The 24661-nt window shown below is 37.3% G+C and overlaps 1 protein-coding gene across 3 annotated transcripts in view; it reads right to left on the bottom strand.

Annotated features, from left to right (window-relative positions):
- LOC124775036 (probable multidrug resistance-associated protein lethal(2)03659) overlaps positions 1-24661 on the bottom strand; it is a 294648-nt gene that overhangs the window by 28925 nt on the left and 241062 nt on the right. For all 3 annotated transcript variants that reach the window (XM_047249811.1, XM_047249810.1, XM_047249812.1), the window contains 3 exons: positions 12524-12651; positions 6827-7072; positions 1579-1751 (listed from right to left, as the gene is read on the bottom strand). In XM_047249811.1, coding sequence (XP_047105767.1) covers positions 1579-1751; positions 6827-7072; positions 12524-12651 — 547 coding nt within the window. The remainder of the gene's footprint in view (positions 1-1578; positions 1752-6826; positions 7073-12523; positions 12652-24661) is intronic.

Raw genomic sequence — 24661 nt, 5'->3', positions numbered from 1 at the left:
CACAATCTAACAGTCTTGATTCATTACCACACAGCCACCTTCGTGGCTTAACAGTTTAATTATTTCAGTGCAATACAACACACAGTGTGACATTTAACTATTTATTTACCTAACCAGTGAGTTTTCCCCTTTGCTAGGTGATTGAAGGTAAACTGAGATTAGTAGTTTTGGTATGCTTGCAAAACATTTAGCAGACAAAGAAAATTTTGGATGACTGGAAAACTGCATTGACACACCCACTAAATAAGATGGGAGACAGAACTGTTGTTAATAATTATAAGAAGGATTTCCCTTCTTCCAGTCACATATGAAATGCCATTAAAATGTCTTCTGAAAAGAGACAACAACAACAACTTGAATGCAAAAGTGGCAGGTGTAAAAAAAAAAAAAAAATGTTTCAGACCAAATAGATCTTGCCCATTCAAATTTTAATCCTGAAATTTATCCACAGACATAAAAATTTGAGATTCGAAAGTAGTTTGCAACTTTGTAGATTTTTTAAGAAGTATATGACTCAGTGGACCACATGTCTCTCTTTCAAATTATGAAAGAACGAGGTCTGAACCTCCAGATGACTGCAGTTATTATCGAAACACTAAACAGTACAAAATCTACTTAGTTCAAGGGAGAAATGTTGAAACTTAAACAGAAGTTGCTTTGCAACAGTGTCTTACAAATGTAATCCAAAGGTGGTGAAAACTAAAATTAGAGATTAAAATTGATGAGCCAATCAAATTAGAAAGAACAATTATTAGAACAGATAGAAAACTGAGACACTAATACACAGCAATCAAACCAGAGTTGCTTTATAAGTCAGAAACAATCATGTCAAAAGGAAATAAGGACACTGCAGAAATCCAAAAGAGAGAATGAGAAGTCTTTATGAATATTTTAGGTCCAAATTACACTAAAGAGGGAACACATACACTAAGAGCAAACAATGAAACTGAAAAGATTATTAATAGTTCCTGGATATCAAGAAAAACAGGCTAAAATTTTATGGACATGTTAAAAGAATGAAACTGACCTGCTTAACTAGACAGGTTGCAGAATTCTACAACAACTGCAGTAAAAAAACAATTTAACCAGTAAAATGACTCAGTTCAGTGGAGGACGATGTGAAAGAAGCAAGAATAACACAACTTGATATATCTGACAGAAAACATTTTAAGCACAAAATTCACAGTTGGATAGTTGGCCTGGCAGAAAAATCCATGAAGAATCTGAATAAATAATGATGGCAAATGTGCCCATACTGAGAGAATGAAAGTAATATGGACACAAACAAAAGCTAAAGCAAAACTCTGAAATCCCATTTGTTGTAGATGGTGTGGTCTAGTAAGTGAATAATAGTAATATTTGATGAACTGTTAACCAACTCCTTTTCAAGGTCAGCGAAAAGCAAAAAGGCTGTAAAGTTATTATGAGCTAACAGAGATTATTACTATTTCATATGTAGTTTTTATCAAGAACTTGTTAATAATTTCCAACAGATATAGCACTGAGTTGCTAATAAACAACCATCTCGTATTTTCTCAGTTATGAAACAAGCACCCATAATGAATGGAAACAACTTACACAGGATCCACATTAGCTGTCGCTTCATCAAGAACAAGTATTTTGTTTTTGCGAATAACAGCTCTTGCTAAGCAAATCAGCTGCCTTTGGCCAACACTGAAATTTGATCCACCCTCAGTTACTTGAAAATTAAGCCCTGCTGGCGTTTCATTTACTACTTCTTTCAGCTCAACCTGTAAATTCAGAGAAAACCAAATATTAACAAGATCTGAGACAAAATAAAAGTATTATTTGCATTGTCAAAATAGCAACAAATAGAGCAGACTGATACACACTTAAATGCTGGACAAGACAGATGAAGCCACAGAAGTCTCAGCAGCCACTGACAGTGGTCATGTGTGACAGACAGAGGCAACAGCACGAATTTGTACATATCATAGGAAAATGAAAAGTCACTCCAACCCAGAAATAAGTTATAAAATTAATAATGGAAAAATCAGGACAGAATAACAAGAATATTATGAAAATGTTACATTGCTACCAACCACATACACTGAAGAGCCAAAGAAACTGGTACACCTGCCTAATATCATATAGGGCCCCTGCAAGTATGCAGAAGTGCCACAACACAACATGGCATGAATGCGACTAATGTCTGAAATAGTGCTGGAGGGAATTTACACCATGAATCCTGCAGCGCTGTCCATAAATCCGTAAGAGTATGAGGGGGTGGAGATCTCTTCTGAACAGCACGTTGCAAGTCATCCCAGATATGTTCAATAATGTTCATGTCTGGGGAGTTTGGTGGCCAGTGGAAATATTTAAAAAACCATTATTTCTTTGAAAGCAAAAAATTCAACTGGTGTTGATGACATCTCTAGCAAATTTCTAAAATCCTGCTGTTGCAATGAGTTCAGTGAAGTCCTAGTATCATATATTCAATGCCTCTCTCAAACAAGATATCTTCCCTGAAAGGATGAAATATGCTATTGCAAAGCCCCTCTACAAAAGAGGCAATGCCTCAGATGGTACAACCTTATCAGCCTATCTCTCTTTTGACTACATTTTCTAAAGTTCTCGAAAAGCTAATATATGCCAGAATAGTCAGTCACCTAGAAAAACATGCAACAATTAGTAAAAACCAGTTTGGATTCAGAGAAGGTATTTTCACAATCGAAGCAATATTTTTGTTTACGAATAACGGTTTGGAATGCCTCAACAAGAAGACATTGCCTGTGGGCATATTTTGTGATCTGTCTGAAGCCTTTGAATGTGTTAATCATATAATACTTATAGAGAAGGCATACCACTATGGACTGCGAGGACAAATGGGCAACTGGCTCAAATACTAACTACGGGGCAGACAACAGAAAACAATAGTCATATAGAAGGGATAGAGTCCAACTGAGGAACAGAAAAATATGGAGTTCCATAAGGTTCTGTCCTTGGTCTCCTGCTATTTCTCATATATGTCAATCACCTACTATTGTCCTCAAACAAAGCAAGCAATTTTACAATGTTTGCTGATGACACAAGTATTGTGATAGACAGTAGGATAACCTCTGATCTAGAATTAAATGCCAACCATTTACTTGAGGATGTTCTGAACTGGCTCACAGTAAATTCTCTATCAATAAACCTCAGCAAAACTAATTATATTCATTTCCATTCTGGTCACAAAAGTCCACAGGAAATAAACATTATACATGAGAGTCAACAGATAGAGAGAGCAAATTGTTTGAAATTCTTGGGCAGATATATAGATAGCAGGCTTAACTGGAAACAAAACATCAACCAAACCCTGAAAAGGCTCAGCTTAGCAACATTTGCCAGTCAGATAATCACCAAAATTGGAGACATCAATGTCTCAAGAGCTACTTACTTTGCCTACTTTCATTCACTTATGTGTTATGGAATAATCTTCTGGGGCAATTCACCAATATTGAAAAAGATTTTTACAAGTCAGAAAAGGTTGTCCAAATTTTGTGTGGAGTGCCTCCAAGAATCTCATGTCGCAATCTTTTTAAACAAATAGGGATCCTAACCACTACTTCACAATATATCTTTTCAATCATGACATTCATGTTTCACAATCCTCCTCAATATGACACAAATGAAATGTACCATCACCATAACACAAGGAGAAAATGTGACATACACTGTGACCTGAAAAATCTGTCCCTGGTGCAAAAAGGTGTGAAATACACAAGAACAAAACTCTTCAATGCACTTCCAAGTAATATAAAGTGTCTATGAGATAAAAAAAAGTACTGTTTAAAAATAAGCTAAAGTTCTTGCTTAAAAAAAAGTTTCTACTTTCTAGAAGAATTCTACAGCAGAGATAGCTAATTTTATTTCCCAACTACTATTGAATATTCCTGCCTCAATATATTTTGCTGTGTTAATCATATTAATTGGTGATCTGTAAAAAATTGTTTGGGCAAAATCAGAACGTTATATCGGGAACTCTGCATGTGAGTGTAATTTTATCTTACCAATTGTGTTTCCAACTTGTATTATTAATCTTTGTTTATTGTCTTTATAGAAACTAATGTAATAATGAATTAAATGTGATCTGTAAAAAATTGTTTGTACAAAATCAGAATGTTGTATCTGGAACTCAGCTTGTGAGTGTAATTCTATCCTACCAATTGTGTTTCCAACTCATATCACTAATCTTTGTTTATTGTCCTTATGGAAACTAATGTAAGAATAAACTACATGTTTTTGACTCGTTTCACATCCATGCCTTAACATGCAGAACTGGATCTACAGAATACGTATTGTAATAAATAAATAAAATAAAATAAAACTCAGAAGAGTGTTTCTGGAGCCACTCTGTAGCAATTATGGACATGTGGGGTGTCACATTGTCCTGCTGGAATTATTCAAGTCCATTGGAACACACAATGGACATGAACTGATGCAGGTGATCAGACAGGATGCTTATGTAAATGTTACATGTCAGAATCATATCTAGATGTATCAGGGGTCCTATATCACTCCAACTACACACGCCCCACAACATTACAGAGCCTCCACCAGCTTGAACAGTCCCCTGCTGATATGCAGGCTCCATGGATTCATGAAGCCCATGTTCACCCTGTTTTGTTGAATGGTTTTAATATGTTGATGGCCCAATCGGCAGCAATTCGTGGAAGGTTTGCACTTCTGTCATGTTTAACAAATCTCTTCAGATGTCATTAGTCCCATTCTTACAGGATCTTTTTCTGGCCCTCGGAGATGCTGTGTCCCATCGCTCATGCACTGACTATAACACCACATTCAAACTCACTTAAATCTTGATAACCTGTCATTGCAGCACCAGTAACCAATCTAACAACCATTCCAGACTCTTGTTATCTTATATAGGCATTGCTCATTTCTGTGCTGTATTCTGCCTGTTTACATATCTGTGCATTTGAATATGCTTGGCTGTGCCAGTTTATTTGGCACTTTGGTGTAGAAGAGACATTGAGTTGCAGACAGACACAACAAAAAGACTGCTGCACATTTGAGCTTTTGGCCATAAGGCCTTCTTCTGAAGTAGAAAACACAACAATTCACACAAGCACAATTCATACACACATGACCACTGTCTCTGGCCACTGAGGTGAGCCAAGGTCACTGAGACCTCAGCAGCCAGAGACAGTGGTCATGTGTGTGTGAATTGTGCTTGCTTCACTTTCTGCGTGTATTTTTACAAGGGCATGCAGCTCTACTCTATGGTTAAATGATGATGGGTAAAATATTCTGGAGGTAAAATAGTCCCCCATTTGGATCTCTTCGTGGGGACAATTCAGAAAGATGTGTTCGTCAGGAGAAACAAAACTAGTGTTCTATGGGGAGAAGTGTGGAATGGATCCCTTATTCAGGCAGTAAGGTTAGATAGTTTAAGAAGGGGAATAGATAGTTTTAAGTTAGATATAGTGCAAATTAATGAAGTTCAGTGGCAGCAGGAATAGGACTCTTGGTTGGGTGAATACAGAGTTATAAATATACAATCAAATAGGGATAATGCAGGAGTAGGTTTAATAATGAATAACAAAATAGGAATGCAGGTAAGCTATTATGAACAGCACGGTGAACACACTATTGTTGACAGGATAGACATGAATCCAATAATCACAACAGTTTCCCCTTGCTTCCAGCCAATCACAGTACCAGCACAGGAGGACCATTCGGCTGATGTTACAAGACCCGATCATTTAGTAATACAGACTTTTCCTTCTGCAACTACTGAAAAGGCTGCTGCCCCTCTTTAGGAACTACACATATGTTTGGCCTATCAACAAATCCTCCTCCATTGTGATTGTACTGATAGTACAGCTATCTGTATCACTGAGGCACACAAGCCACCCCTCCAATGGCAAGGTCCATGGATCATGGGGAGTTGATTTCAGTATCACAAATGTTAACATATTTAAAGGATGTAACTTGTCATGCAATTCCAGTTTTATAAGCAAGAGGTGTTCTTAACTTTACTCTTATAACATGGAATTTTGGAATAGAAAGGAAATATGAAATATTCACACTTCAAAATTTTCTAGTAATCTGTGTAGTAGTTTCTCACTCCCGCATTTCTCTATTTATCTTACTTATTTATATGAGTTTATTTATTTATTCCACATTCCATGGATCCATGTAGGAGATGAATAAAAGCTCCATCGATAAACTTTCAGGGTTTTTTCAGGGATACCTTCTGAGTACTTTTGGTATAAAGGACCCCCAACCTCTGGCAGCTAGTTACAGAGTTATTGCATTTCATTTGGTTTCTTGCCTCAATTGGATTTGTACCTATATTGCCCTGAAAATAGTGCACAATAGTACAATGCCAAGGGTATGTGATGTGTCTTGTTTGGAAACAAATGTGTTCCATTTATTGTTCTAACAACAGTAATGCCCACTTTACTCTTCATTCTCAATGTTACATTCAGTACTGCTGGGTTCCATCTCTGGATTGAGTTTCTATCAGTATTGGTTTTATGTTAAAAGTGATACAAAGAAGTATGGATAGGTTTACTGACAAAGAGTTCAAGTCCAGTCTACCATAAACTTCCATGTGTCACTAACAGATTGTATATCTATGACATCAAATGAATTTGCAATCTGCGTATAAGTTTAGTAATATTTAATGCAACTGTAAATCATCAGACATGTAAAATGAAAGAAGTATTTATACAACAGTTTTAAAATCATTCTTCAAGGGTATAAATTATAAGAAACAAAAATTATAAGAAATAAATTCTTATAAGGATGTAAATGTAAGTGAGTAAAGCAGTGAAAAAATCACTGTTCAAAAACTTACTGCTTCCAATGCCTGCCACAGATCAGCATCTGGAAATTCATCAAATGGATCCAAGTTCTTACGGAGAGATCCAGAGAAAAGCACTGGTTCCTGAGGGATTATTGAGATTTTAGGACGGAAGTCATGGAGGCCTATAGTACTTGTGTCTATGTTGTCAATCATAATTTCTCCTTCTATGTTTGCTAGCCTGAAAAGTGCAGCAATAAGGGATGATTTTCCAGCTCCTGTTCGACCAACTATGCCAACCTGTAACAGAAATTTTGCAATAATGAGTCTCAGTGAAACAGTCTATTAATTTATAAATTAAATACATGAAACTATAGTTAATCTGTCTGTAAGTGTGTCAGTTACAATGTGAAAGGCATACTTGATATTAAGAATGTGATTATCAGTTATTTGTAATATTGTTGATCACCAGAGTATTATAGTTTTCTTTCCTTCTACGTCATTTTATATATTTCTGTCTTTGATTTTTATGGAACAATGTACAGTTAAACCATGTATATGTGGATATTTTAGGGTTTTACATGCAATGAAATGTACTTTCCCAATTCTGAGAATATTAAAACATTATGCCAGTTGTGCTTCTTCAGTTTCTCCATGCATATTTCTTGTTTGAACAGTCCACGAGTGTACTGCCAGTCCATAGTCTCCAATGGGCACAATATTTTGGTGATCAGACTTGTCATCATTCTCAGGTGCACTGACGAACTGAGCTCCTGAGAGTGGGCGGCCATCTTAAATCCCCTCCCCTCGTGAGGCATTCTCTCCACGGTCCGTGCCCGCGTGTCAGTGGTCGCTGAGACGCTGGTGTCGGTGTCTGTGGTGGTGTCGGTGTAATTGCCTCGTCCGCCCTAGTCACCCGTTCGTTTCCTTTGCTGAGCATCTTTTTAATTAGACTCAATGTTGGTTCCCATGCCCTGCTACGGTTGTAGCAGCAATCTCAGTTGGTGAGTCCGTCAATGGTACGAATTTCGATAGCCTATCTAACAATGCTGTCCGAGTATTTAGATGTCTGTGCCCAGACCCTGGTATGTTGGTAGTCCATTTCGTGATTTTCAGACGAACAGTGCTCTGCGACCGCTGACTTGTTGGGGTACCCAAGTCGAGTGTGCCTCTGATGTTCTCGGCAACGATCTTCAATGGCGCGCACTTTCTGTCCAATATAGGTCTTCCTACATTGACACGGAATCTGGTATATGCCAGCCTTCCAAAAACCGAGATCATCTTTGACACTTCCCAATAATGCTCATGTTTTATTTGGTGGGCAAAAGACAGTTCCTACTCAGTGCTAAAAACACTGGTGCACAGGGTGCGCACCATCTCTGATGCAGAGAGTCTGCCCCAAGAGCTGGAACACCTCAAAACTGTATTCTGGAAAATGGGTACTCGGAATGGCAGATCAGACATGCTCTCCACCCCACCTCTACAACAAAGTGTGTGGAGATGAAAGAAGTCACAGAGAAAGAGATAGCCACTGCCTATATACCATATACTGGTGCACTATCAGGGAAAATAGGACGAATATTGAGGAAACACTGAGTAGGAACTGTCTTTTGCCCTCCAAATAAAATACGAGCATTATTGGGAAGTGTCAAAGATGATCTCGGTTTGTAGAAGGCCAGCATATACCAGACTCCTTGTCAATGTGGGAAGACTTATATTGGACAGACAGAGCGCACCATCGAAAATCGTTGCTGAGAACATCAGAGGCGCACTCGACTTGGGTACCCCAACAAGTCAGCAGTCGCAGAGCACTGTTCGTCTGAAATTCACGAAATGGACTACCAACATACCAGGGTCTGGGCACAGACATCTGAATACTTGGACAGCATTGTTAGATAGGCTATCGAAATTCGTACCATTGACAGACTCATCAACCGAGATTGCTGCTACAACCTTAGAAGGGCATGGGAACCAACATTGAGTCTAATTAAAGAGATGCTCAGCAAAGGAAACGAACGGGTGACTAGGGCGGACGAGGCAATTACACCGACACCACCACAGACACCGACGCCAGCGTCTCAGCGACCACTGACACGCGGGCACGGACCGTGGAGAGAATGCCTCACGAGAGGAGGGGATTTAAGATGGCCGCCCACTCTCAGGAGCTCAGTTCGTCAGTGCACCTGAGAATGATGACAAGTCTGATCACCAAAATATTGTGCCCGTTGGACACTATGGACTGGCAGTACACCCATGGACTGTTCGAATTATGCCAGTTGTTTCCAGTTTAGTTTAATTTAAAATCAATCAACTGAAGTTCCAATCTCTATTAAAAAAATGAGGAACTCTATTCATTTGCTTAATTTTGTTTAGTTATGCCTGCTAACTGTAGTTTCCTCTTCTTCTTTCTTCTATCATCTCTTTTGTCTACCACATTTTCTAGCTATATTATCCGTCAGTAGCTTAAAAAGGTATCCATTGTAGGTTTCTTGCATTATCCTGTTGTCATTCACTTATTTTATCAACTCTGTCCTGACAGATATTTATACTATCTAGTCAAAAACTCTACGGCCTTGTATACTCTATGCACACCAATCAAATATTCAATTGCATCAAATATAAATGATGCAGACCATTCTTAGTTTGAGCATAAGAAACCGATAAAGTTTTCACAGTATACATATACTTCTGAGAATATTATTATAATTAGTGCAATCACAGGCTTACAGTTTTGTAACAGCAGTAATAATAATAATAATAATAATAACGTATGTCAACACCCTAGACCAGATTCCATTGAAAAAACAGTATTATGACCTGGAGACTTGAATGTACATATTGGCAAAGTCAGTACAGATCTGTAGTAGGACAATTCCCTGCACATAAAAGAACCTATAAAAATAGAGAAAGACTCTTAAACCTGTTTAGACAGCTTAACATAGGACTAAAACCAACATTCTTCACAAAACTTCCTAGAAAACAAACTACATGGATATCAATCACCATATCCAATTTGTGGGGGTAAACAACTTGATCATGTTGGTCTAAGAAGACACTCTGCAATGGAGGTACTTCTTGTACAAGTTGCCAGGAGATCACAATGTCTTTATCATTAAATTCAGGATTACACCAGTATTTCGAAAAAAAGAACCAAAACCAACACAAAAAGTTTGAGATACATAAGTTATGTAGAGAAAATAACTACAAAATGCAGTTTGAAAAATAATGCATGAATGTTGGGAAGTGCTTCAAAGATATTACTCAGTCTGTAGAAGAAACTATTCCACGTAAAAAGAAATGAAAAGATTCTTGGTGGAATGATGATTGTGATGAGTTAATTATCAAGAGGCAATGAGTTTGGAACATCTGGAATGCAAATAAAATTAATAAAACTGAAAAAAATTATAGAAGCAAGGAAACGTGCATCTAAAGATCTCAAAATATCAGGTTACAACATAAAAAAGATCAACCAACATCAATTGAGCTATATTTTAAGCACAACAACACAATGAGCTTTTATAAAACATTCAAAATAATTTAAAGAAATGCACACCACCAAGTTACAGTTTATACATCCAAAAATGGAAAAGACTGCATATAATAGCACAGAGAGCTGCAGAACACTTGTGGACTACTTTAAAGAACTACACAACTGTGATCCACCAAAAGAAGACTTTCATTTTGATAATGTAATCCAAATATTTATTTATTTATTTATTTATTTACACATCAAGTTCCCTAGGACCAAATTGAGGAGCAAATTTTCTAGGTAACAACAGTTAAAAATAAAATGTTTATGAACCCGAATAAAGTGAAGTCATAAGTTTAAGTAAACACAATCAACAATACAACATCAATCAGATTATTTTTCAAGGAACTCCTCAACAGAATAGGAACAACCCATGAGGAAACTCTTCAGTTTAGATTTGAAAGCACCTGGATTACTGCCAAGATTTTTGAACTCTTGACGTAGTTTACTGAAAATGGATGCAGTACTATACTACACACCTTTCTGCATAAGAGTTAAGGAAGTCCGATCCAAATGCAGGTATGATTTCTGCCGAGTATTACTTGAGTGAAAGCTGCTTATCCTTGGGAGTAAGTTGATACTGTTAACAAGAAATGACAGTAAAGAATATATATATTGAGAGGCCAATGTCAAAATACCTAGTCTAGTGAACAGGGGTTGACAAGAGGTTTGCGAACTTACACCACTTATTGACCAAACCACCCATTTCTGAGCCAAAAATATCCTTTTAGAATGAGAAGAGTTACCCCAAATTATAATACCATATGGCATACAACCAGTCTCAATTACCAACAATAGAGGAAATCCAAAAATCATAAAACAACATAAAAGTAACAAAGTGTCAGGAGAACAGTATAGCTGCTGAATTGTGGAAACACTCTAATGAAAATGTTGGTCTATGTCTAACAGAAATCATTAATGAAATTTGAACAATGAACAGTTTACCATCAGACTGGACATTGGTGCTGACATGTGTGCTACACAAAAAATGAAAGAAAACTGAACCTAACAATTATAGAGGGATCCTGTCCATGGCAGTTTTAAAGGAAAGTACCAAGAATGATGTAGGAAGGGAAGGTTTTGTGCAGAGTAAATACTAACTCTAAAGAACATAACAGAAATGGAGAAAACCAGGACCTTGAAATACATAATAACTTTGGCATAATTGAAAAAGGTATATGACTCAACTGACAAATGCATTGATCAGCATTATAAAAGAATTCAGACTCAACAATAAAATGACAGTAATAATTAAAGGAACTTTAACAAACACAACACTGAAAGTAAAATTTATGGAGAAACTTTCAAAACCTTTTGAAATACAATCAAGAGTAAGACAGGGTTGCTTCACCACTCCTACTTTTCAACTGTGCATTAGAGAAGGTAGTGAGAGAATGGAGGAAATCCATCAATACCAAGGATGTTCAATTAGGAAGAAATTCAAATAAAAACACCATAGATTGTCTAAGATCTGCAAATGACATGGGATTAATTACTGACTCACTGAATAGTGCCAAAGAACAAATCTCAGAACTACACAAACAAGCAGATGCATTAGTGCCAAAAACATCATTCGAATAGAACACAATAATAATAAAATAATGGCACAAGGAACTAAAATTCTGGAACCTCTTTAAACTTTTAAAGACTGAGACTAAGAAGAAAGGAGTGGAGAGAATATTTAGTTTTTACAGATGACATAGACATAAAGATAGAAGATTTTGAAATATCAGCAGTAAAAATTAATAAATTACTGTCGTGAAGGATGCAGCAGAATAAACATACTTTCAAATATCTTCTTTTTCTTCTTGTCCCTCTCTCTCTTTTTTTGGTAGTTGGGGGTGGGGTGGGGCGAGGGGGACCCAGATGTTATGTCAGATCTCAAGGACAATACAACCTATTAAACACCAAATACCAGACAGGCTACAGAACAGCTTTAAATATCTGAGTGAATGGATTATAGCCAAGGGGCTAGGTACAGAAGCCCTCAAAGCAACAGCCATAAAAAGCAATAGCCTTCCATACCACATGACATTTACAATAAAAACGATAGTTTTATTATTACATATAATCAACAGTAACTTCATAAAAATTTATTAATGGTGTGGAACATGGATATATTTCAAATGCTTGGGAAGTTAATGAAGCTGCTACAGGTTCAGAAATAAATAACTTGGATGCTTCATAATAATAAATCAGTAACAAAACAATTCACAACTAACCTTTTCTTGAGGCATTATAGTGAAATTTAAGTCCTTGAGTACAGGTGGGGCATTTTCACTGTACTTTAAGAACACGTGATGAAACTTGATTTGTCCTGCTGCTGGCCAGTTGGAAAGTGGCGTTTTACCTGAAGCATTAAATACAATACACAGCAACTATTAATTACATATATAATTAAGTTTACAGAATAGTGGAGTATGTAGCACATTTGTGGCTAGGATGTTAATACAATATGCAATTGTTGCTATTTGATAAATATCAGTGTGGTTGTGTAGACATTTATCTAGCAAAAATATATAGATAACTGTTATGTGTAAGTTGTGTTTTCATGTGTGTGTGTGTGTGTGTGTGTGTGTGTGTGCACGTGTGCACACATGCGTGTGTGCACACGTGCGTGTGTGCACATGAACGTCAGTATGTTGTTGATGAAGGCTTTAACGGCTTACACCTATAACTGTGAGAGTCTTTTTGCTGTGCCTATCTGTGACTCAGCATCTTTGCTATATGTTGAGTAGTGACTTTTCTTCTCATAATATTGATAGATGATTGTTATCTGTATTACTAAATGGCTAACTTGGTGATTTGTCATCATTCCAGTTCTTGGTTACCTATCTAGCGGCTTCTGGGGACAACAAAAATTGTTGAAAGTTGTTGAAAGAATGAAGTGCCATTTGACTGTGTACTACTATATTTATAAATACATTATATTATACTTATAAATATATTATAAATTATTATATTTATGAATATATGACAGCTTATTCTTTAAAAATATGACTGTGGCTCATCACCACTGAAAACTTTTTAACAAAAACTTGAGTCCTAATATTTTATGTAATTATTGTTAAAGGATTAATACAGTAAGACATATTTTACACTTAGAAACTATATGCATTGAGGCAGTGTAACTCATGGTATGCAAATGATGCAGTCTATATTCACCCAGTATTTCAGAATAAAAATACTTAGCAACTTCCAATAAACTTTATACATGATTTGAAACCTTTATGAAACATTTTGTCACTGCACCCATCCCCCCCCCCCTCCACCTCCCTGCCCTTCCCCCCCCCCCCTCCCCCCCCACCCCCACACGCAAAATGGCAAAAGCAAAAAAAGTTCATCATTTCCTACATTTCCACTGTTAATGCAGTAAAACTCCAGCATCCAGAATGACATTTAAATTTATTACATCTTTATTACAAACACTATTCTTATTTATTTATTCGTTCGGCATATACAAGGCAAATATTACAGTGTCATTACAATTCACCAGGAAATTACAACACTACACAACGCTACTTATAGTTTTGAGCCAATCTATGGCTAGGTCAGGCAGGTAATGTATGTCCTTCAGTTCACCACTATATCCAACCACTTCACACACCAGTAGGTGGTCCATTGTCTGGATTTCACCACATTCACACACGGGACTCTCCACAAGTCCCCACTTATTCATTAGATCTTTGCATCTTCCCACACTTGTTCTAAGGCAATTTAAGGCAACCCAGAGCTTCCGAGGGAGATCAAAACCATTTATCTTCTTGCTGGGGTCATCGATAAGCTTTTGGTTCTTGTGTGTCCCTTTGCGCCATGATTCCCCCAGGCTAGCTTTGGGTCGAAGTCCTGTAATTCCCTGCCAATCTTCCAAAAGGGGGACCTAGATTTTAGCCTGTTGATGGGTGATAAGTCTTGGTGTATAGGGAGTTCTGGATTGTGTACGATCTTCCTGTATATTCTTGAGGTCGCCACGGAGCGCCTTATATCAGGGGGTTCTATGTTGGCAAGAACTGGGAGCCAGTCACATGGGGTAGCCCTAAGTGCGCCTGAGATAATTCTCATCGTCTCTTTCAATTGGGTGTCTACTTTATTTACATGCGCACTTTTCGCCCAGACTGGTGAACAATATTCAGCCATGCTGTACACGAGGGATAATGCTGACGTCCTTAGTGTATTAGTTCTGCACCCCCATGATGTTTCGGCCAGTTTAGACATAATGGCATTTTGAGATTTTAATTTCTGTTTGGTGTCTTCCAGATGGGAGCTGAACATTAGTGTGCGGTCTAATTTTACTCCCAGATATTTGGGCTTATCCTCATGTCTGATATGCCGGTCATTCAGGGAAAGCTGTAGTTTCCTGCATGAAGCTCTGTTATTAAGGTGCATTATGGTACTGGTTGTTTTATTGGGGTTGGGACGCAAATGCCACTTAAGGTAGTAGGTGTTCAGCACTTCAAGGTCCGCATTCAATGTTTTTTCAAGATCTTCGAAATTTTTGCTTTGGTATGCGATGGCCAGATCATCCGCATACGCAAATTTACGCGACCTGGTGCTCGGCATATCAGATATGTATAAATTAAAAAGTGTCGGCGCCACGGCTGACCCCTGCGGCAGGTCATTGTTTATGACCATGCTTTTGCTGCTCTTTCCATGGAGATAGACCTTGATCTTCCTGCCTGTCAGCATATTTTTTAGTAATGTGTACGTCTGATTGCATTTGATAATTTGAGTAAGTTTGAGCAGTAGTCCTTCGGTCCAGACAGTGTCATAGGCTGATGTAAGATCTATTAATACCAGGCCCGTTTTCAGCTTGTTCTGATAGCCTTTCTCTATATATGTTGTAAGGGACAGAACTTGTTCACAGCAGTTCCTTCCCACACGGAACCCTGCTTGATAGTGCGGGAGGTTCGCCTTAATGTATGGTGCTAGTCTGGCCAGTAATATTCTCTCAAATAGTTTGTAAGAGGTACAAAGCAGTGAGATCGGTCTACAGTTCTTTGGATTATCTCCATCCTTCCCTGGTTTCAGTACCGCTATTACCTTAGCTTCTTTCCATAACTTCGGGAGTGCACCTGATTTAATGCATTCCGTGAAGAGCTTGGCCATCCATTTCCTCCCAATGGGTCCCAGCTCCCTCAGAAATTCTGGGAGGATTTCGTCGGGTCCGGCTGCTTTCCCTGTTTGCATTAGTGTTAGGGCCTGGGTAATCTCCTCGACGTCTACTGCTTTGACAATATCTAGATTAGTTGGATTATTGGCTAATTCCTTGGTTAGGTTCCTGAAGATCCTTTTCTTCTCCTCAGTCTTCAGGTGTATTTTGGAGGTCTGTTTCATGGCAGTCGCTATTTCAGATGGGCCCACACCTGCGGCCGGTCTTCATGATGTTGTGGCACCACCCAGTTTCCGTAGTAGACCCCAGCTCTTCCTGCTAGAACGGGTAAAGTCCAGATTCTCCATTGCCATCTTCCACCTGTTCCTACATTCCTCATTCATAGTGTTGATCAGTCATTCTGCAGTCTCGTCCTCCCCACTCCTCTCATACTGCTCTAACAATGACTCGCACTCCTCTGACCAGCAAGGACTGTATTCCCTCCGGGCCCCTCGGAGGATATCCTTTAGGGCCCCTTTATATATCAGGTTTACAAGCCTTTGGTAGTTCTCTGGACTTGGTGGTATTCGATTTATTGTCTTGTCAATAAAAGATGTATATTTCCCCCAGTCTGCTTTTCTCAGATTCCACCGTGGAATCGGGGGGCTCTTTATGATCGGGATGGAAAGGCCGATCTCCACAATAATTGGGAGGTGTTGGCTCTGTGGGAAAGCTTCGAGGACTCTTCTTGTAGCTTGCATTGGTACGCCCATTGCGCCGTGTGTGACAAAGGTCAGGTCAGGTGTCGTCTTTGTGCCCCATACTTTTGAATTGAAAAACGCTCTGTCCTTAGGATCAAACAGGAGGTGTAGGTCCCGGTTGTCCACCCAGTCACTTAGTCCAACGCCTTCCGGAGTGGATCTCTGATATCCCCATCTGGTGTGGTGGGAATTAAAGTCACCGGCATAGATTGCTGGATGATTAGCCTGCGGTAAGATTCCTATAGGTTGAAACACGTATGTAACGTAGCAGCGATGGCGAGGCATTGCAGCGTCTCTGACCAGAGAGTATGCGCTTGACCGCGCGAGTGTTACGAGCAGTACTCTGTCAGTAGTTGTTGCGAGGAGTAGCTCTGTTCAGTGGCGTCCAGTACACTAGTAGTCGTCATGCAGAGCGGTCGGTCAGTGGTAGCAGCCCAGTGCGGTTGTGTGATGTAGTCTGTCGGCAACACTGGTCAAGATGCTGAATGAGGTATACTGTTAATTAAGATAATCATCGGATAATGTAAAGTTTATTTATTGTAATTAATTTTCAACAAGTGCCCCCAATAATAATTTTGATTTCAAAAGCAATTTTACATAAAATTTTTATTTAATTGAAATAACTATTTCGTTCCACTTCCCTTAAACAAAAGTTTCAGTTTTCAGTTAAATAATAAAAAAAAAGGAATATTATTATTTGCAATGCAGTTCCTCCGAGCTGTGCGCAAGAATAAGAGCAGAAATTTGAATAGCTGTTACAATGAGGTAAGAATTTAATTCTGATTTTTTTGCACAGGGCCAAAGACCGATATTTCGGTTTAACTGAAGTTTCATTAGCACTGAATTGTTTTTCATTATTTTTGTGGGAGCTTACACCAGAGTCAGATTGCGAATTTCACATTTTTGTTGCCTTTGTCAGTACATTTCATTGCAGGGAGGTTATTCTATTCATTTATTATTTCTGTTTTTAAAATTTCAATGGAAAGGTTACACTTAGTACAATGTCTATTAGCATTTCTAAATAATATTGTCATTACATTTAAATTTTTGTGGGGAGGTTACACTTGGTGACCCTGCCAGGATCGAATTTCGTTGAGAATCTTTTGAACAACAGTCAGATATCTGCTCTTATTTGCTTAGATATAATTAGGATTTGGCGTTACGCTTTTATTAACTTGTGACTTTCTTTCTACAGGTCAACGGCAATTCGTTGCTCTGTTGTATTTGTGTGTTGCTTTTGCATTGTGCTTATTTATTTTGTGAAAAATTGTGACTGTTGTAAAAATGCCGCGAAAGACTGTGAATAGTGTATCGTGAGGTATTATGAACGAAATAAGCGAATTAAATAACTTCACCAATAGTACTAGTGACACGCTGTGTAATGATGACAATCCTGCGTCGACTAACAATCAGTGCATTCCAACCACTAGTGATGACTTTTATATTAATGATGAACAAACGAACTCAGTTGTCTCGTCTGTTAATTTGACGACAATTGATGACGCGGGACGCTCTATTGTAATGAGCGCTGCCGAGCTTAACACACCCGATTTGGAAAATTCAAGTAACGTACAGACAAATTCTGTTAATGAAAATGAACAAGGTGCACAAAGTACGCCGGAGTTCTTTAATTCCGAAATAGTGAATGAGAGTGTACATTTGACAGGGAAAGCTTTTTGTGAACCAAAGAATGACCAAATGGTCACACAAAACGTGACACTTGCATGTACTCCATCACAGAGTACTGTGAATGCAACAGCTACTTTAAGTTTGGAGCAATTTAGGGCAATAATGCTACAGTTTAGGAACGAACTTATTGAAGATTTCAAACAGCGGAAGGAAATGATGATTAATTATTTCAAACAATTTAATGAAAAACTTAATGAACAGAACAAACAAGCTAGCGAACAGATTACAGGTGTTACCATGCAATGCCAGGACGTTAAAGAACAATTACGTGTGAATACTAAGACTTGTGCTAATAACAGTAATGAAAAAGTTGGCACTGTTGCACAAGAATTAAATAGTACACGTGTAGGCACAACAGAATCACATAAAGACAAGATTAATGCAGTCACTGAACAATGTTCAGCGAACGAAACACAGATACACGAAATTAATGCAGTCACTGAACAATGCCCTAAAAACGCAGTGCAGATTCGCGACGAAATTAATTTAGAGTCAGTGGATTCACACACTACGAATACGGAAGTTGACGAGAAATTTGCACGACAGATCAACCAAATTGACGAAAGTGTTACTGTAACAGAATTAACAATTATTTCAGTCACCAATACGTCACAGAATCCGCCACTTTGCGAGCATTTGTCAGAGTCACGCAGCGTGTATAATGTGAGCAATTTACAGAGACTACGAGATGTAAAATCCGAAAAGCCACGCGACTTAAAATATGAAAAACTACGCAACTTGAAATCCGAAATGACACAGACAAACAGATTCACACACAAACCCGAACGTGTTATCAAATTCAATGACGAGAACGTAGATTACGAGCAATTTTTATCCGCCAGAAAATGTAAGGAATTTAATAATGACAGAACACAGGTACACGCTTTGAGCTGTATACGACAATTTATTTTTGTACCTTCACCGCTATTGCCTGTAATGCGGAAACGAGCTTTGAACCTGTTACGACAATTTGCTATTGTACTTTCATCAGTATTGCATATAATGAAGAAACTAGAATTAAAATGGATACAACTATTTGCTTTTGAATTTTTACCGCTATTGCCTGTAACGCAAAAACTAAAATTTATTCTCAGTGCGTAAATGACCTCAGGGGATTCATTACGCTTTAATGAATATGTGCCGTAGCGAGCATAGGGCCCCGAGCTGTAGTAGTGCTGTTTCATCTTTAGTTTTCTGCACTGCTTCCTTCTCTTCTACTATCCTTTATATCTATCAAAACTGCTCTTTAACTTTTGCTCTACCTAGAATTAAGAACATGTAATGAAAACCCGATAAGACAAATTTTTACGGAATGTGACAATATTCATTAGGCACTCGAGAAATGACAACTACCGCCGTAATTTTAATTACAGATAAAATCGTAATCATCAGTATGTGTAAAATTATTAGTAACAGGAACCACATTTTTATAACAATGGATGTTTTTCACCACAATAGCATGAAAGTCAACCGCTTAGCATACCTAACCAACAATGCAGTCTACAAGGTCAACCAGGCTTTAATATTCCGCCGCGTGCACGTATAGTCCCAGGTCCAACAAATAGTAACGCATGGCAGCAAAGAAATAACTACGTACAGACAACACACTATTTCAACTCGCACTGCAATGCGCCGTATAGAAATTACTATCATGACAGACGTAAAAATAACGAGCACAATTTTCAGCGTACATTTAATAACAGTCAATCTTATGAGCATGAACAACGGATAATCATGAATGAAACAGACAATAGGTGTCATCGATAGCGTAATACGTCAGTAAGAAATAACAGAACAGTTCATATAGTGGATATGCCACAACATTCTCCCGTAAATAACAGCAGGTACGATAGAATTTAACCAGATACAGCACAGATCGCATATTACAGTAACGCAAACATTACTTTTGACACGCAGAATTTTGCTTACGAGAATGTTATTTGAAACATGCTCTGTTGAATGCTCCACCTTTATCGCACCCAGATCTTACCAGAAATTTTTCCATTGCCACCGACAGTTCCAACACCGCTTTAGGCGTACACATTTTCCAGGAAATTGAAGAAGATGGTTCTACCGTAATTAAAAACATCGCATTTGCAAGTCGCATTTTGTCACCTGCTGAACGAAATTATTCTGTTACAGAACTTGAAACATTATGTGTTGGATGGGCTTTCACGAGGTTTAGACACTTTCTTTATCGCAGACATACCACAGTTTACACAGACCACAGAGCGATACAATTTTTACTTTCGGCTAAATTCACTCACGATAGATTAAGTAGATGGAAACTGTATTTACAGGAATTTAATTTTACGATTGTTCACGTTCCCGGCACACAAAATGTTATAGCAGACGCACCATCGCGTTCTCTCAGCAACAATCAGCAAGACGTAGCAACCAACTTCTGCAAAACAAATTTCAGTGTCATGTACATTCAGCAAGTTGCTTTTGAAAACTTTATTTCATCGTCATTACAGGACATGGCAAAGGAGCAAAATAAAGACAACGTGTGGAAAGAAATTAAATACCTTTGGCAAGATAGGAATAATGTTACGATTAGAAACCATTACACTGTACGCAATGACATTCTGTTTCGCCGCTCTCATCCTGACAGCAACAATTGGTTATTATGCATTCCTGACGAACTGGTTAACAAATTAATTTGGTACACTCATTTAAGTTACGCACATTACGGAGCACGAAAATGTTTTCTTATACTGAGACAGAACTGTTATTTTACCAACATGGAGAAACGTATACGACGAGTTTTAGCGTCTTGTAAAATTTGTCAGAAAGCTAAATCAGACACCACTTCACATATTCCTCCTTTATATCCCATTATACCTGTGAAATTAAGACACATGGCCGCAGTAGACATTTTTGGTCCGATTCCGAGAACTAACAGAGGTTTTTGCTACATCTTTGTCGCTGTTGAGCTCACTTCAAAATTTGTTACTTTCACTCCATTACGCAAAGCTACTGCTAAAACTGTTTCGAAAGCATTTGTAAAACATTTTCTATTTCATGTAGGGCATGTGATAAGAGTAATTTCTGACAATGGATCTCAATTTCGTAGTAGCGTATGGACACGCATATTACGAGCCAGAAACATTTCTCCGATCTATATATCCAAGTACCATGCTTCTTCGAACCCTTGTGAAAGATTAAAGAAAGAAATTGGTGAGCTGTGCCGAATATACTGCCACAAAAGACATATTGATTGGGATACACACATACTCTCATTCCAAGACGTAATTAATTCCATTCCAAATGAATCCACTATGCTATCTCCGTCTGTTATACTGAAAAACGTAGAACCACCAAACAAAATTAAAGAATTAGTAAACTTCCCCAAATGTCGTCGACTAAGACACCACGAAATAATTGACATTGCGCTGAACAACATCAAACGTGCCGCAGAGCGCCGGAGAAGACAGCAAAAACAGGTTTGTAGACGCCGAGACTTTCACGTTGGACAGAAGATATTAGTACGTACACACTATTTATCCAGCAAATTAAAAGGTAAGTGCAGTAAATTTGAACTTCTATACGCAGGTCCATATCGGATTCGCAGCATCCCTCACCCCAATGTTGTACACGTCGAAACTTTGAGAACCAGAAAATCGAAAGGCAATCACCATATCTCAAACATTAAACCGTTTATTGAATGAAGACACTTTATGATTCAACACACTATGATGTCATTTACTAAAGCAATTATTTCACCTGACTAATTACTGATGATTATCGTATTTTTTCTTGGCAAGTGCCCGGCAAGGTAAGGTTAGCAGGTCGCTTTTCTTGTCGTTACACATCAGACCATGCACATTTTCCACCTTTTTTGTGTATATGATTGTATTCCAGTTTTGTTTATATGCACTGTGAAATAGTTAAGATATAACACACACCAGTTGACTTTGACATATTTTTGCCTTATGACATCTCAACATCGTGACTGTTTTACATTTTTTTGCTGCTGCATTGTATTATTCTGTGTACATTTTCGCATCTGAACACTGTCAATGTCTTTGACATATTACGTTTTCTGTCATGTTATGCTGTATGGTTAATTATGTTATCATAAACCAGTCATTATTTAGTGGGTATATGATTTAAATGCAAGACATTAATCTTTGTTCATCAATTTCAGAAAGAAATGATGCGTGTAAGAAATAAATTCAACAGAAATGGGAATTTCACCTACGGAATAAACGAAAGAAGATGCAATAACTTTATGAGGAAGAGTAAATGGATCAGGATTAACAAACATTAACAAGAATATACTATACTCATCGTAGAATAGCAGTCTTAACTAATTTTTTCTTTCAGAATACAAGGTGATTGATGCAGGCTGTCAGACAGAACTACATATCTTAGTTTTAGTGATGAAATATGCTAGAGATAGGGAATAGTTGTATAATGAGTAATGAAGTGATTTTTTTTGCAGATGATAATGAATGCTGATGAATAATGATGAAGGATATGGTATTATGAATAATGAAGTTTTTCTTTACAGGTGATGATAATAATGAAGTTATGATAATATGGATAATGAATAATGAAGTTTTTTCTTTACAGATGAGGATAATGTTGAAGTTATGTATTTATGCTATATAGTTATTTAAGTATTTGCTGCAGTTTGTTTTGACAGCAGGTGTTACATTGCATAGTAGGATGACAGAAAGTTTTGGAAAGGACAGCTATGGAACACATTTTTAAGCACATTTCACTACCTGTTAATTCGAAGTTCACTACTTTTCAGCATAGTGTGCGTTTCTTCTTTCAGGTCAATAATCCATTTTGTATTTTTTCCAGGAGAAGCTTTTCATGATACTTACTAAACCTGTTACTTATTATACCTGTTCTAGTACTTGCATTTTTATTTTTTTTACCCATTTGTGTTTATCACTTATAAACTGCTTTGTTACATAACCTTGCTACAGCTGACTCATGACGAATGACGCTACCTATCCTCATTTGCAGCAATAGGTCAAAAGCAAATACTGTTATGCCTCACCAATTAATTATCGATCCCAACGCAATGCATTGCTAAAAGAGGTATTACCAGTCCCACATAATGTCACTAGTTTATGATAATTTTGAATAATACTGATCAACTCTGAATAGTATGTCACTTCAGTAATGACTTCTTAATGATACAAAAAAAATATATATATAAAATAATGCTTTGTAACTGGCTAATAACTGCCACTGTTTATTGTAATGAGACTACTTATAATGCCCATGATTATTAATGCTATGACTGTAATTAACTGATTTTTAATAATGACTTCGTAATGATCTGAATAATACTGAATGATGAACTATGTTTTCATTCTATTCAATACTTGCTGGCCACTGAGTGCCAATAATTAATGTCACTCAATGAATTGTTATTAATTATGCCATTAATTAGCTCTTGTTTTCAATGTTGATACTTTATAACTGGAAAAGAATGCGACTGTTTAATAATGCTTTGTAATTAGGAAAAAGCTAATGATTATTACTATTGGAATGACAAATGATTAATTAACTGACAAATGATTAGTTAATTATGCCATACTTTGTAACTGGAAAAGAATGCGATTCTTTAATAAAACTTTGTAATTAGGAGAAAGCTAATGATTATTACTATTGAAATGACAAATGATTAATTAACTATGCCATACTTTGTAACTGGAAAAGAATGCGATTGTTTCATAATGCTTTGTAATTAGGAGAAGGCTAATAATTCTTACTATATTCAAATGACAAATGATTAATTAACTGACAAATGATTAATTAACTATGCCATACTTTGTAACTGGAAAGGAATGTGACTGTTTAATAATGCTTTGTAATTAGGAAAAGGCTAATGATTATTACTATTGGAATGACAAATGATTAATTAACTGACAAATAATTAATTAACTATGCCATACTTTGTAACTGGAAAAGAATGCGATTGTTTCATAATGCTTTGTAACTAGGAAAAGAAGGCTACTGATTCTATGTAAAACAATTAATGAACATTTTTCTGTAATACTACATACTTGGTACCGAAATGTTCAATAACTGGGCTATGAATGCCACAAACTACTAATGAAGTCTGTAATTGTCAATATTATGTGACTTAATGTCCTTCACCTCATGAGTTAACTACCCTGAATTACTGCAATGTCCATTTGTCCTGTTTATCCCAGTGATCATGGAGCACTATATTTGGTTTTGCACTAATTCTATGTTGGTGTGCCTTGTAAGAGCGTGGTGTTGACACGACATGCTGTCCACCACCGTGAGCGGTGAAGACGTTATTATGGTCCCACTGTTTGGTGTACCTAATGTACTGCCAAAATGAAAACATGGAATATTACTACGACAATTCAGTGTCTTGGCTACGCTGATAAATTCTGATGGGAAAAGAACTTCAAGTTGTGTCACTTGGTGTTGTACTTCTGTGGAAAGATATGGACTTTCAGAACAGCTGTGTGCAATCTAAAGTGCTACAACCATGATGCAATCCTTCCCTTTCCTATCCTAATTCTTGTCACATAAGGAAAATAATTTTTTTGGTAACATCATTTATGTTCGTGGGTTATACATTTTTTTTCGATTCGCTGAACTCCAATGCGAGTACACTTATGTCACTGGTCGACATGATGTTTTGCCATTATGTTTATTTGTTGTGAAAATGCTAAAGACATTTTTTCAGTGCGTGTGCACTTTGGACATGATTTGTTTTGCCATTATGTTTATTTATTGCGAAAATGCTAAAGACATATTTTCGATTTGTTCTGAAGTACAGTACATGTGCACTCTTGTCTTTTATATTGTATATACAT

Source organism: Schistocerca piceifrons, chromosome 2, assembly GCF_021461385.2.
Source record: "Schistocerca piceifrons isolate TAMUIC-IGC-003096 chromosome 2, iqSchPice1.1, whole genome shotgun sequence".
In the NCBI taxonomy this organism is placed as follows: Eukaryota; Metazoa; Arthropoda; class Insecta; order Orthoptera; family Acrididae; genus Schistocerca; species Schistocerca piceifrons.
Note: the sequence above shows the minus strand (reverse complement) of the source record. Positions and strands in the feature narration are given on the sequence as shown.